This window comes from Panthera onca, chromosome B4 (assembly GCF_046562875.1).
Source record: "Panthera onca isolate mPanOnc1 chromosome B4, mPanOnc1 haplotype 2, whole genome shotgun sequence".
In the NCBI taxonomy this organism is placed as follows: Eukaryota; Metazoa; Chordata; class Mammalia; order Carnivora; family Felidae; genus Panthera; species Panthera onca.
In genome coordinates this window covers 38,433,785-38,448,827 of record NC_138345.1, presented here as the reverse complement: position 1 = coordinate 38,448,827, position 15,043 = coordinate 38,433,785, and the positions used below count along the sequence as shown (strand labels likewise).

At 41.9% G+C, this 15,043-nt stretch overlaps 1 protein-coding gene across 11 annotated transcripts in view; it reads left to right on the top strand.

Annotated features, from left to right (window-relative positions):
• The window catches only part of CRACR2A (calcium release activated channel regulator 2A), a 131,643-nt gene that overhangs the window by 46,787 nt on the left and 69,813 nt on the right, over nucleotides 1-15,043 (top strand). For 8 of the 11 annotated variants that reach the window (XM_078450163.2, XM_078450161.2, XM_078450160.2 and 5 more), the window contains one exon: nucleotides 8,986-9,236. In XM_078450163.2, coding sequence (XP_078306289.2) covers nucleotides 9,021-9,236 — 216 coding nt within the window. In that variant the 5' untranslated portion in view covers nucleotides 8,986-9,020. Of the gene's footprint in view, nucleotides 1-3,065; nucleotides 3,218-8,985; nucleotides 9,237-15,043 lie in introns of those variants that run through there. The other 3 variants (XR_013556893.2, XM_078450164.2, XM_078450155.2) reach the window with 3 other exon arrangements.

Below are 15,043 nucleotides of genomic sequence, written 5' to 3'. Positions count from 1 at the left end.
CACATATATACTCATACATATATACATACATACATACATACATACATATCTGTATATATCTATATCTATATATATCTATATCTATATATATATCTATATAATTTATATATATCCATGAAATGATCACAATTAAGACTGTGGACATATCCACACCCCCAAAAACTCTCCTCTTGCCCATTTGTAATCTCTCCTTCTCACCCTTCTTCACCCTCCCTTATCTCTTTTCTGCCACTATAGATTAGTCTTCATTTTTCTAATTTTATATAAATGACATCAAATACTATGTGCTCTTTTGTCTGGCTTTTTTTTTTTTTTTTCTCACATGATTATTTCAAGATTCATCTGTTTTGTTGCTTAGACCAATAGTTGATTCCTTTTAATGCAGAGTGGCATTCCATTGCATGCATATATGACAGTTTGCTCACCCATGTACCTGTTGAGGAATATTTGTGCTGTTTTGGGCTACTACAAATAAAGCTTCTATGAATGTTCATGTACAAGTCTTTGTGTGGAAAGAATGCTTTTATTTCCTTGGGTAAATATTTAGGAGTGGGATGTCAGGACCGTATGGTAGAAGTTTGTTTGACTTTTTAAAGAAACCTCCAAATGTTTTCCTAAGGGGTTGTAGCATTTTACATTCCCACCGGCAGTGTGTGAGAGGTCCATCCAATTGTCCACATCTTTGCCAATACTTGGTATGCCGATCTTTTTTTATTTTAGCCATTCTAATAGGTGTTTGGTGGTGTTTCAGTATGGCTTTAGATTGCATTTCCCTTATGACTAATGATGTTGAACATTTTCATGTAGTTATGTGATATCCATATATCTTATTTGATGAAGTGGCTGTTCAAATGTTTTGCCCATTTAAAAATTGAGTTGTTTGTTTTCTTATTCATGAGTTCTGAGAACTTTGTATATATTCTGGATCAAAACCCTCTATCAGATACAGGCTTTGCAAATATTTTTCCCAATGTGTACTTAAATGGTGTCTTTCAAAGAACAGGAATTTTAAATTTTTATAGAGTCCAACGGATCAGTTTTTAAAATATGCTTTTGCTATTGTGCCTAAGGAATCTTTGACTAAGCCACAGTCACAAGGACATTTTCTTCTCGTAGTTTTATATTTTTAGACATTACAGTTAGGTCTATGATCCATTTTGAGTCAATTTTTGTATGTGGTATAAGGTATGCATTGACATTCTTTTTTTTGCAAATGGTTATCCAATTATTCCAGTCCCATTTGCTGAAAAGATTATCCTTTCTCCACTGCATTGCCTTTGCATTCTTGTAAAAAAAATCAGTTATATGTATGGTCTATTTCTGGATTCTCTATTCTTTATTTTGTTCCATTTATCTTTTTATTTTTTTATTTTTAATTTTTGATCTTCATGCCAATAGCATACTGCCTTTTTTACTATAAATTTATAATGTTTTGAAATCAGATAGTGTTAGTCTTCCAACGTGGTTTGTCTTTTTCAAAGTTGTTTTGGCTATTCTAGGTCCTTTGCATTTCAATATGAATTTTAGATTGGCTTGTCAATTTCTACAAAAAAAAAAAAAAAAAAGCCTGCTGGGAGTTTGATTGAGATTGAGATGAATCTTTTGATGAATTTAGGGAGAAATGACATCCTAGTAGTACTGAGTCTTCCAAACCATGAACATGAATATCTACCCATTTATTTTGGCCTTCTTTAATTTCTCTCATCAATATTTTGAAGCTTTCTGTGTACAGGTCTTACACATTTTTGCCAGCTATCTCCCTATTTCATATTTTTGATGCTATTGTAAATGATATTTTTATTTCTAAGTTTTTGTTGCTGCTGTACAGAAATACAATTGATTTTTTAGAGAAAACTTATATCTTTTAACCTTGTCAAACTCACTTATTGTTCTAGTAGCTTTTTGTGAATTTCACCAGATTTTCTACATAGATAATCATGTTGCCTGGGAATAAAGATGATTTTATCTTTTCATGTCTGATCCAGATGTTTTTTATTTCTTTTCTTGCTTCATTGAACTGGCTAGAATCTCCAACACAATGTTAAATTGACTAAACACTTTTTTATATATGTAATTTATTGTCAAGTTAGTTAGCATACAGTGTATACAGTGTGCTCTTGGTTTTGGGAATAGATTCCCATGATTCATCACTCACACACAACAGCCATCCCAACAAGTGCCCTTCTCAATGCCCATCACCCATTCCCCTCCTCCCCACCCCCACCATCAACCCTCAGTTTGTTCTCTGTATTTAAGAATCTCTTATGGGGGCACCTGGGTGGCTCAGTCAGTTAAGCGTCTGACTTCAGCTCAGGTCATGATCTCATGTTTCATGAGTTTGAGCCCCGCATCAGGCTCTGTACTGACAGCTGAGAGCCTAGAGCCTGTTTCAAATTCTGTGTCTCCCTCTCTCTTTGCCCCTCCCCTGCTCTCTCTCTCTCTCTCTCTCTCTCTCTCTCTCTCTCAAAAATAAATAAACATTAAAAAAAATTTAAGAGTCTCTTACGGTTTGCTTCCCTCTCTGTTTGAAACTATTTTTCCCCTTCCCTTCTCCCATGGTCTTCTGTTAAGTTTCTCAAGTTCCACATATAAGTGAAAAATATGATATCTATCTTTCTCTGACTGACTTATTTCACTTAGCATAATACCCTCCAGTTCCATCCACATTGTTGCAAATGGCAGGATTTCATTCTTTCTCATTGCCAAGTAGTATTTCATTGTATATATAAGCCACATCTTCTTTATCCATTCATCAGTTTATGGACATTTGGGCTCTTTCCATAATATGGCTATTATTTATAGCCCTGCTATAAACATTGGGTGCCCCTATGAATCAGCACTCCTGAACTCTGGATAAATTCCTAGTAGTGCTATTGCTGGGTCATAGGGTAGATCTATTTTTAATTTTTTGAGGAGCCTCCACATTGTTTTCCAGAGTGGCTGCAACAGTTTGCATTCCCACCAACAGTGCAAGAGGGTTCCCATTTCTCCACATCCTCGTCAACATCTGTTTCCTGAGTTGTTAATTTTAGCCACTCTGGTGTGAGGTGGTATCTCAATGTGGTTTTGATTTGTATTTCCCTTATGATGAATGCTATTAAGCGTCTTTTCATGTGTCTGTCGGCCATCTGGATGTCTTTCTTCTTTGGAAAAGTGTCTATTCATGTCTTCTGCCCATTTCTTCACTGGGTTATTTGTTTTTCAGGTGTTGAGTTTGGTAAGTTCTTTATAGATCTTGGATTGGATACTAACTCTTTATCCGATACGTCATTTGCAAATATCTTCTGTTCCATCGGTTGCCTTTTAGTTTTGTTGACTGTTTCCTTTGCAGTGCAGAAGCAGCAGTTTCTTGCTCGACATGTCTCTGAAGGCAAGGGAAATAAAAGCAAAAATGAACTATTGGGACCTCATCAAGACAAATAGACATTTTTGTTTCTTGATCATAGGGGAAAAACCTTTGGCTTTTTACCATTTAAGTATGATGTTACCTGTTGGTTCTTTTGTGGATACCCTTTTTCAGGTTGGGCAAATTTCTCCCTACTCCTGGTTTTCTGAGAGTTCTCATCAGGAGTGGATTTTGGGTTTTGTCAAGTGCTTTTTCTGCATCTACTGAGATGATCATAATGGTTTGTCGTTTTTAATTTGTTAACATGGTGAATTATATTGTTCATTTCAAATGTTAAGCCATTCTCTCATTCCTGAGTTAGAACTCCACTTGGTCAGGATGTATTTATTCTTTTTATATATGGCATTGGATTGAATCTGCTAAAATTTCCTGAAGAATTTTTGCATCTGGGGCACCTGGGTGGCCCAGTCGGTTGAGCATCCGACTTCAGCTCAAGTCATGATCTTGCAGTTTGGTTCATGAGTTTGAGCCCTACATCAGGCTCGCTGCTGTCAGTGCAGAGCCTGCTTTGGATCCTCTGTCCCCCTTTCTCTCTGTCCCTCCCCCATGCACTCTCTCGGAAAAAAAAAAAAAAACTTTTTTGCATTTATGTTCATGGGGGATTTTGGCCTGTATTTTTATTTTCTTATAATTTCTTGGTCTAGTTTGGGCATAAGGTAATCCCAGCCTCATAGAATATGTTAGGAAGTATTTCATATTCTTCAGAGTTCTGAAAAGTTTGCATAGAATTGGTATTAATTTTTCTTTAAATATTTGTAGCATTCATCAATACAGCCACCTGGGCCTTGAGTTTTCTTGCAGGAAAGGTTTTCACTATTAGTTCAATTTCTTCAATAGTGTTACTCATTTTATCTATTTCCTCTTGAGTGAACTTTGTTATTTAGTGATTTTCAAGGAGTTTGTCCATCCCCTCTAAATTGTCAAATTTATTGGCATAAAACTGTTCATAGCATTCTCCTATTAGCCATTTAATGTCTGTAGAATTTGTAATGTGCTACCTCTCAAAGTTCTGATATTCTCATTTGTGTCTTCTCTCTTTATTCATCTTCTTAAAGAACCGGCCTTTATTTTTATAAATTTTCTCTAGTGTTTTTCTGTTTTCTAGTTAATTGATTTCTGCTCAGACCCTTATTAGTTTTTCTCCTTACTTTGGGTTTCATTTGCTCTTCTCTTTCTAGTTTCTTAAGGTAGAAGCTGATGTCATTGATTTGAGACCTTTCTTCTTTTCTGTTATATGTGTCTAGTGTTATAATTTTTTCCCTGAGTACTACTTTAGCAATATCCAACCAAATTTGATATATTGTGCTTTTATTTTCATTTAGTTAAAAGTACTTTTTCATTTCCCTTTCCATTTCTTCTTTGACCCATGAGTTATTTAGAAGTGTGTTATATAGTTTTCACATATTTAGGGGTATTCCAGGGGTCTTTCTGTTATTGGTTCTGGTGTAATTCCATTGTGGTTAGGGTACATACTTTCTATGACTTCAGTCCTTTAAAATTTATTGAAACTCATTTTATGGACCAGGATATGGACCATCCTGGACTACATATTCCATGTGCACTTGAAAAGAAAGTACATTAACCCTTTGTTGAGTATTCTATAAATGTCAGTTAGGTCGAGATAGTTGACAGTGTTGTTCGTATTTTCTGTATCTTTACTGATTTCAGTCTACTTGTTTTATTAACTATTGATAGAGGGATATTAAAATCTTTGAATATGATTGTGGATTTGTCTGTTTCTCCTTACAGTTGTATCAGTTTTTGCTTCATGCATTTTAAAGCCTTGTTATTAGGTACAGAAGTATTTAGGATTATTACTATCTTATTGATGAATTTACTTCTTTATCACTATGAATTACTTTCTTTATTCTCATTAATATTCTTCCTTGTAGAATCAACTTTGCCTAATATTAATATGCAGATTTTTCTTGACTAGTGTTAACATGGTATATATTTTGCTAACCTTTTACTTTTAACCTATTTGTGTCATAAAGTTTATACTTCTTATAGGCAGCATACAGTTGGGTTTCCTCAACTTGGAGAGTCTGCCAGTCCCTGCCTGGATTTCCCCCTTCCTGTGTCATGGCCTAAAAACTCTTTAGGCAATAATAGGGCTCGTTTTGTTTGTTTCTGTCAGGAACAGGCTTTGGGCTAGAGTGAGGTGAGTAAGGTCCCTAGGGTGCAAAATTTAGAAAGTAATTACTCTCTAATGCACAGTTTTCAGAATGGATTTCTCTTTGAATATTGTACCTTAGGCGCCTCTTCCTTAAGAAGACACTCACTTTTGGGGCGCCTGGGTGGCTCTGTCGGTTAAGCATCTGACTTTGTCTCAGGTCATGATCTCACAGTCTGTGGGTTTGAGCCCTGCGTCGGGCTCTGTACTGACAGCTCAGAGTCTGGAGCCTGCTTCAGATTCTGTGTCTCCCTCCCTCTCTCTGCCCTTCCCCTGCTCGCACTCTGTCTCTCTGTCTCTCTGTCTCTCAAAAATAAATAAGCATTAAAATTTTTTTTCAAAAAAGCAGGCACTCACTTTCAGAGTTGTGCAAGTACAGGGCTAGTACCTGAGAGTAAATTCCTCCTTTAATTTTGCACTTTAGGGGCCTCATTCAGCTCACCCTAACCTGGCCATGCTGAAGGATCACTGTCCTTCATTGACTGATGTCTAGTGTCTTAGAAAGAATTTTCAAAAATATATTTTGTTTGGATTTTTTAAAAATTATTTTAGCTGGGAAAGCAAACCCAATCCCTGTTACTCCATCTTTTCTGGAAACGGAAATCTGAATTTGTTCTTTATGAGATAAAAATCCCACACAGAGAGCTATCTGATTGAAACACAAATGCTTTTAGGCAAAGGATGCAGCAAAAAAATTGTTCTTCCTTCATTTAAGAATCAATCAATATGCACCTACTGTGTACCATATTCTGGGATAGGAACTATGGTTAAAATCAAATAAGACACGGTGCCTATCTGCTAGTCGCTCATAGCTGGCTGCTTTAGAACTATTGGACTGGTTCTCTCATGCCATGCATTACCTGGGACATGGGTCAGGGAAGGCAGAGAGCCAGAGAAAGTCAGGCCTAGAACTGAGAGAGCATCTCTACTAATTTCCAGGCCAGAGTGGCTCAAGGGCTTACTTAGCTCACATAGGTGGTTAGAAGTAGTTGATTGCTATGTCGTCCATTTTGAGGGATATGGAGGAGGGACCCAACCCAAAATACCTTCCCTTACCAGCAGTTACCATGACTGAATTCCCACTATTTGAGACTCATTCATTAACAGCAGGGACCATGTCTTATTCATGTTTGCATTTTTCAGTGTTAGCTCAGAGCCTGCTAATTGGGCAGTTGATAAATAAGAATGAATGAATGAATGATAAATGTTAAAAGGATGAACATGCCTCTGGGAAGTGACTTAGGTTATTATCTGTTGGGGATAAATAGGCCATCAAGAGCAAGTCCATAGCTTGGAGCCATGCTAGGAAGGTAATATGGTATAGTACATCGGGTCTCTAACTATACTAGACCTTGATCCAAGTTGTTTAACCTTTCCCTGACTTAGTTACCTCATCTGTGTGATGGGAATCCTAATTTACCTAATAGAGGGATTGGGTTCCATTAGGATGAAGTATGTTATGGGGCTGGCAAGAGAAAAGCCTCAAGGAAGAACAGATATTATTCATCCAGTCTTTTGGGAACAGCAGGTGGGAATAAGGTAGGGGCTACTGGATGGCAGAGACCTCGAGACAGTCCTGGCTGGGCAGCAGGAAGACACAGACTGTTCTGCTAATGCTGTACATTTACAGAAGCTCAGATGTTACCACTTCTATTATCCAAAAGCCCTTCCTAAGCTCAGTGTTGCGATAGATATTTTGGGCAATACACGTAAGCCATGCAAAAACAGCCCTACTCTCTTGGGACTTATAACCAAGGCCTTTAGTTCCCTCCGGGGAAGACAGAATAGAAATGTTAAATCTGTCTATGATTAGGTGACAGCCAGTTCACACTGTGTAGGAATGGAGAGAAAGACCCGATTCCTGAGTGAAGGGCTAGTCAAAGGGATCAGGTGGGAGCCCATTGTCCAGTCCAAGTGGAGCAAGAATGTCAAGTCTCCTCTACTTTGTCCAGGCTCTGTTACACATGGTGCATTCCTGAGGCCAGAGGTAGTCTTCCAGCTCTGGGTCCACAGCTCTTGACACATCTTGTAGGTGGAAAATGTTGACCCAAATCACAGATTACTTTGGAGTTATGGTGTAGCCGAGCCAGACCCCTGGGCTCTGATAATCAGACAAACCCACCTGGTGATAGTGTGATTTTCCCCCTTTTTTCTGACAATGGTGTAGGAGATATGATCTATATTTCCTTCTTCACTTTTTGCATTTCCCCAAAATGCATTACAGTGTGTATCTGTATTTTAACATTTAAATATTTAAAAATTTAGACCTAGCTTACTTCCAAAAAGTTTTCAGATAGAAAACTCCAAGGATATGACTATTTCCTTTCATCACATTGACCCATTTTTTTTATTAGTAACAATTTATTATGTTGAAATATCATACACTTACAGACTGTCAGAGGTAGAAGGGGCCTTAAAGAAAATAGGACCGGTCTTCTCAATACACAGATGAGGAAACTGAGACCCAGACAGGTACTGACTTATTCAAGGTCACTTAAGGAGCAACAGAGTCCAGACTAGAAGTTGGTTTCTGCATAACTTCTCCCATAGCATCACATTACAGTGCACCCTCTGAAAAAAAAATCCATAAGGGGCTTTAAATGTCTGATCAGGACATATAATTTGTGATTTTATGTTGGCCAGAGACCAAACTAGGCCTGGAAAATCCAGTAGAGTAGGAAGCTCCTTGAGGACACAGTACATTTTCCTCCATCAGCTTTCCACTGCATGCTCTCAGGCCCCGTAGAGGCCTGCAGTATGAGCTAAGAGCTCACCAAGAACTTGTTGATTGTGAAGGGCATAGGAAACAGTGAATCTGAGAGAAGAGAGTTCTCCACCCTTCGAAATGCTGAAGAGTCAGGACAATGTAGGATTAAGGTCAAATACAAGTTTGATGAGCTTGGATTTAAATCTGTTTTTGCATTAACTTGCTGTGTGGCCTTGGTCAAGTCACTCAGCCTCTCTGAGCATCGATAAAATGAAGATGCTAATATCTATTTCAGAGAGATGTGAGAAATAAATGAGAAGATGTATACAGAGACCAAGACATGGTGCCTGCCTCCAAGTGAACACTCAATAAATGGTAGCTGGTCTGTCTATCAGGATCTGTTTTGTTGCTGTTAGTTTAAATGGGGAGAAATTATTTTCAGGCTTCCACTACCCACCTTCTTTCACTCTAGAAATGTCTGTTTTCTTTTCCCCCTTCTTCTTTTTTCAATGGGCTGGCTGATCTATTAGCAATCACAGCACATTTCCCCTTGCCATTCTGTTAATGAGGAGGTGGTTGGTAAGAGAGGCCAGGCACACTGGTGAGCAGTTATGGCTGCCCTCTAATGCCCTCTCATTCTTTCTCAGCCTCACTCCATCCACACCACACCCACTTGTCTCTCTCATCTTCTGTGTTCAGGTTCTGCAAAGACTTGAAGAAATTGACAAACCCGGATGGCTACCCCTGACAGGAGAATGGTCTCTAGACCCCAGAGACCTGGAAAGGGTCCAAAGGAAAGCGGGGCCTGCCTGAGTCCCCTGGACAACCTGGAGTGTAAGGAGACCCAGGAGCTGGTACCGGTAGAGCTGGCCATGCTGAGCAAGGCACAGGAATTCTTTCAGACCTGTGACACAGAAGGCAAGGGGTTCATCGCCAGGAGAGATATGCAGGTAAGAGGCCAGCTCACCTGGAATGCCAAATGGCATGGCTCTCTCCATCTTGGGTTAGGGCCTGCCCCACTGGGGGCAGTAAAGATGCCATCTACTCTGCCCTGGAAGGAGGTGTCAGCCTCAACTCTACTGGGAGCCAGATCTCCTAGGTTCATTCCTTTCCTGGCCTTTGCTTGCCGTCAGACTCACAGATTGTTTCCCCTCTCTGACTCAGTGACTGTCAGGTTTGGAAAATGGTGATAGCAACATACAGGACTTGAGTAAGACATGGTTGAGAACCTTCTGAAACAGAGTGGGAAGGCACCAGCTTGCTACTTCACAATAAAGCTTTGAGCTATGCTGAGGTGCTGTGTGTGCCTTAGGAACACATTGACAAGTGCAACAACCAGGGAGGAAGGCATTTCTGGAGCTCCTCCAGAAACCCAACCACACTCAACCCCTCATAACTGGGTCCCAAGAGACATACTGCAGAACCCCGGTGTACCCCATTGCCTGGTGCAGGGCTCAGCAAACTTTCTTTAAAGGGCCAGGCCATAAGGATTTTAGGCTCTGTGGGCCATGTACACGATCACAACCACTCAATGCCATGCTGCTGCACGAGCTGACATAGGCAATATGTACACAGGTGAGCTTGGCTCTGATCCAGTGAAACTTCTATGGACACTGAAATTTGAATTTTATATGATTTTTGTGTGTCCCCAAATAGTCTTCTTTTGATTTTTTTCAACCATTTAACATTATATCTCACCCCCGAAACTAATATAACATGGTATGCTAATTATCCTTGAATAAAAAATAATAAAAGTGTAAAAGCCACTCTTAGTTCACTAGCCATAAAAAACAGATGATGGGGTCCGATTTATAACCCTGGGGCATAGTTTTCCCACCCCTGGTGTAGTGCCTTTCCAGCATTCATGTCAAAAGCTTCTTCTGAGTGTCTTACTTAAGTCCGTTATGCTGCAGCCGTGATGTCCTCTGACATAAACAAGATGCAGGCTCCACCAGAGCAAGCTGGACTCAGCCCTTCACCAGCTCTTTCCAGCCAAGAGCATCTTGGGGAGGGATGCATGGCCATGCTGTTGCAAGAAAATCCTGCAATGGTCAAGTTTTCTTCTTTTTATTTTTTAATTTTATTTATTTATTTTGAGAGAGAGCACGAATGTGGGAGGGGCAGAGAGAGAGAGAGAGAGAGAGAGAGAGAGAGAGAGAATCCTCACTGACAGCATGGAGCCTAACACGGGGCTCAATCCCACGAACTGTGAGATCATGACCTGAGCCAAAATCAAGAGTTGGACGGTCAACCAACTGAGCCACCCAGGCGCCCCTAAGCTTTCTTTTTTAAATTTGGCTTTTCAGAATACAGTGAAGTTGGGCAGTGGAATGTAGACCCTCATGGGGCTCAGTCCCCTTCTGGGCTCACATGTGGGAGCTGTAAAGAGATGAGCCATGTGACCCAGGTGAAGACTGTGGGTCTTTCCCTGGCCCCACAGGATGGTGTTTTCAGGCTTTTCCCAGAGCTCTTCCACCATGCCATAGATGCACGAATGGAGGGAAGAGACCCAGAGGACAGGACAGGCTTAGCCCACGAGAGAGCTCAGACCATCTGTGTTGTCAGTAGTTGGCTCCCCAGTACATTTCTGTCACTGAAACTCAACCCAAGTCTTACTCTCTATGGAAGGCCAGACTCTGTGTGCTTTGAGGAAACCCTGTCTGTGAACTTCATTATTGTCCTTCACAGGTCTGTGGTGGTTGGTGGTGGTGGTTTTAATGGCATACTTAACTTTTGATCGTCCCTTCTGGAAGGAAAGAAAAGGGAATTTGACATGTACTGAGGGTCAGCTCCGGACCATATGCGTGGTGCACTTCAGCACTTTCTCTGTGTGTGTGTGTCCCAATTAACCTTCACTGAAGCCCACACTTTACTGAAGGGAGGAAGAGTCATGGTGAATTTAAGCTGCAAAGCGTAAGTTGTAAGAAATCATTTGTATCTGACCCAGAATGAAGTCATAACCATCAAGTTGCAGAGGTACCAACTCAGCTACATTCCTGCTCAGTCCTCGATTGTGACCAAGGCAAGAGGAAAAGGGGACAGACATCCTACCTAGTGGATACTTACACATCATGGCCTTTATTTCTACTTTGTTTTCCAAAGCTTCTGTGTACCTGTGGACAGTGAAGCATTTGAAATTTTCAGTTCTGTAGGCTGCGAAAGTGCTATCAAGGAAGAACAAGGCCCATCACTTAAGCACTATCTCTTTGCTGCTTTCTCGGATCCTATCTGGGGGAAGATGGGCTGGAAAGAGATACGTGGAGAACAGCAACCCACACATCATCAACACTAGATGCTCTGTGGAAGCCCCATGTACCCCTTGGCTCTCCTGGGCAGAACCTACAGACATCTGTCTGTTCCTTGTCACTCCCTCATGGAGCTGCTTTGCCAGGTGACCCCTTTGGTTGGTGGTCACCTCCATGAACCTGACCACTACCACCTTGCTCACCTTTGGTTCTCAGCCCGGCCTCATGGGAACTGAAAGAAGAGCTCAGATTATGCATGCACACGAAAATTCAGCCATCGGGAGAGGCCCTTTAAAGCAGGGACTGAGGGGTGCCCGGGCAGCTCAGTCGGTTAAGCCTCCAACCCTTGATTTCTGCTCAGGTCATGATCTCACGGTTTGTGGGATCGAGCCTGTGTCTGACTCAGTGCTGACAGTGCAGAGCCTGCTTGGAATTCTCTCTCTCTGCCCCTCTCCCACGTGCTCTCACGCTCTCTCAAAATAAATAAATAACTAAATAAATAAATAAATAAATAAATGTTTAAACAACAACAACAACAGGAACTGATTGTCAAGGAAGATGAGGCCATGGACCCGAGGGAGAGCAGATGCAGGGGCTGGAAGAGGTGGGTAAAGAAGCAGAGTCAGAACAAGACCATGCAGGGCTTACTGTCCTTTAGGAAGAAGAGAGAGTTAAGCTCCTCCCTTGGTGCTCTTATTCTTCTTGGTCCTGATAGACAAAAAACTATTTTCAGTGGGTGAGAAAGACTTTGTGTCCATCCAAGAGGTAGGGGTGGGGGGGTGCGGGTGGGGAAGGAGACTGCTGCAGGGTCTGAGCCCCAGCAGTATGGAGCCAGCCCACTCTGAGAGAGCAGGGACCACAGAAGGAAAGGAGCAGGGTCCAGGAGAAGTTTTTTCCTTTGGGGTCCCTGGAGAAACCTGTAAGAACCAGAGGCAGGCTGCACTGAGGGCAAGGGTGCAAGCTGTCCTATTCTGGGGCTCCATATGTGGACGTTCTACTGCAGGGACAGCCGGTGTTGGAATCAACCTGTGTGAACAGATTGTAGGCAGCAGTTTGAGAAACCTCAGCTCCATCCATGGCCCCTCAGACCCCACCCTCTCCTCTATGAGGAAACTCTCTGGGTTCCATGGGGATCGCTCCAGGCAGAATTGGGTTGAAGACTGCTTTGCAGGGCAGAGTCTGGTGCAGCCCCTAGACAAGCAGAGTCATGGGGCTGAGGACCCCGAGTGAAAGTCAGTCCTGCCTCATAGGGACAGAGGGACATGAAAGGCCAGGCTGGAAGGGTGTGAAGGGACTTCTTCAGCCCAGAGAGGGAGAGGTGGCCAGTATGGGCAGAAGATCTCTCTGAAGACACCTAGAGCCTCAAAACCCCTGCTTCCTTGACTTTTCAAAGTGAAATGATTACCTACCAATGCCAAGTACCTACCTCCCAAGACTGCCTAAAGTTCCTAGACTAGCCACACTGTTAAGAATCATCTAAGAGTTGCCAAACCAAATATTGCCTATTTGTGTGAGTAAAGTTTTGTTGGAACACAGCTGTGCTCATTCATTTACAACTTGCCCATCACAGCCTTCATGTTTGTGGCAGGAGTGAGTAGCTGTGACAAAGACCAAAAGGCCTGCCCAGCCTGAAATATGTATTTTCTAGTCTTCTACAGAAAAAGTTAGCTGATTCCTGGTTTAGGTTAACTTTGGACTCTCTACGATTTTTATAGCAAATTGCACTGAGTTTTAGCCCCGAATCTGCAACTTAATAGCATGTGAGTTTGTGTGAGCCTCTTAAACCCTCTAGGCGATAGTTCCTCATCTGTGAATTATTTATAGTACCTCCCAGGGTTAGAGAAGAATTAAATGTGCATATGCATGTAGAGCTCTTGGCCCTGAGACTGGGACCTGGAAATCCCTCCATAAATACACTTTGTGTGTGTGTGTGTGTGTGTGTGTGTGTGTGTGTTGGGAGCAGGGGTTGGGGGCTTGTACCCTATATGTCCTCCACAGTGTGATTTTTAAAAATTGTGGCAAAATACACATAACATACAGTTTACTGTCTTAACCATTTGTACGTGTACAGCTCAACGGCATTGAGTACCTTCATGTTGTGCAACCATCCCCACTGCCATCTTTAGAACTGTTTGCATCTTCCAAAATGGAAACGCTGTACCCATTAAACACTAACTTCCATGGGCTCCTCCTCCCCACAGTCCCTGGCAACCACCATTCTGCTTTCTGTCTTCTTGAATTTGACTACTCTAAGTTCCTCCTATCAGCAGATCACAGGTGTCTATCCTTTTATGACTGGTTTGTTTGACTTGGCATAATGCCTTCAAGGTTCATCCGTGTTGTCACAGGTGTCAGAATTTTCTGCCTTTTTAAGGTTGGATAATATTTCATCCTACCTGTGCACTGCAGGTTGTTTATCCATTCGCTCATCGACGGACACCTGGGTTGCTTCACACCCTCGTGTGAGACTGATGCTGTTGTGAACAGGGGGGCGCAAATACTCTGAGTCCCTGCTTTCAATTCTTCGGGGTATATGTGCAGAAGGAAAATTGCTGGACCATACAGTAGTTCTGTTTCTGACTTTTCTGAGGAGCCACAGTACTATTTTCCAGCCAAACCCTCATACTATGACTTGAAGTGCTCATCTGTCTCTCCTCGGGGACAAAGAAAAGGCATGCCTGCTAAAGAGGGGGCCTTCCACTCATATCCAGCTGGTGCTATTGTTGTGTGTGTCCAGTCTACATGAGTGGGGCAATTTTGCTTCTTAGAGGACGTTCGGTGATGTCTGGAAACATTTTCGATGGAAACTAGACGGGGGGATGCTACTGGCACCTACTAGGTATTGTCAGGGATGCTGCTACATACCCTATAAGGCACAGGATGGCGCCCTCTTCGTCACCCAACAAAGAATTAACCATGCCAAGATTTCAGTAGTGCCGAGGTTGAGAAACCCTAGGCTATACCAAACAGTCAGCCCAAAACAAGCACGTGAAAACATAAAGCAGAATAAAGGTAATCTCACATCTCAGACCTTGAATTCTCCTTATAAAGATGTTTGGAGTAGCTGAGTTATGATACAGGGAAGAGAATTTTTGGTGCTGGAATAGAGAGGTCTGAACAGAATGCTGTAGAAGCCCCAGAAGAAGGGAGACTTTAATTCTGGCCATAAAGATGGATCTCTTCTGGTTTTCTCTTTAATAAGTTTTCCTCAGACATGTTTGAAGCTGTGCACCCATTCATTTTAAGCTGTGTGAGGCATGTTACTGGACTGGTGACCAGGAAGGTAGAGGGGTCTGGCTAGAGTGTAGAAGAAGATGGCATTTTTCCATGGTTTTGGGAGCCCCAGGCCTTTACACTGCTGCTGCAGAATTGCTTCCTATTCCTGGTCTTGGAAAATGTCCAGTTTGTAAGACCTTGCTGAGAATCTACAGTAGTGCTGGCCAGGACTGGGAGTATGAGAGGTCCAGACCAATGCTCCCTAGATAGGAGTTCAGTGTCTCCTGCCATCACCC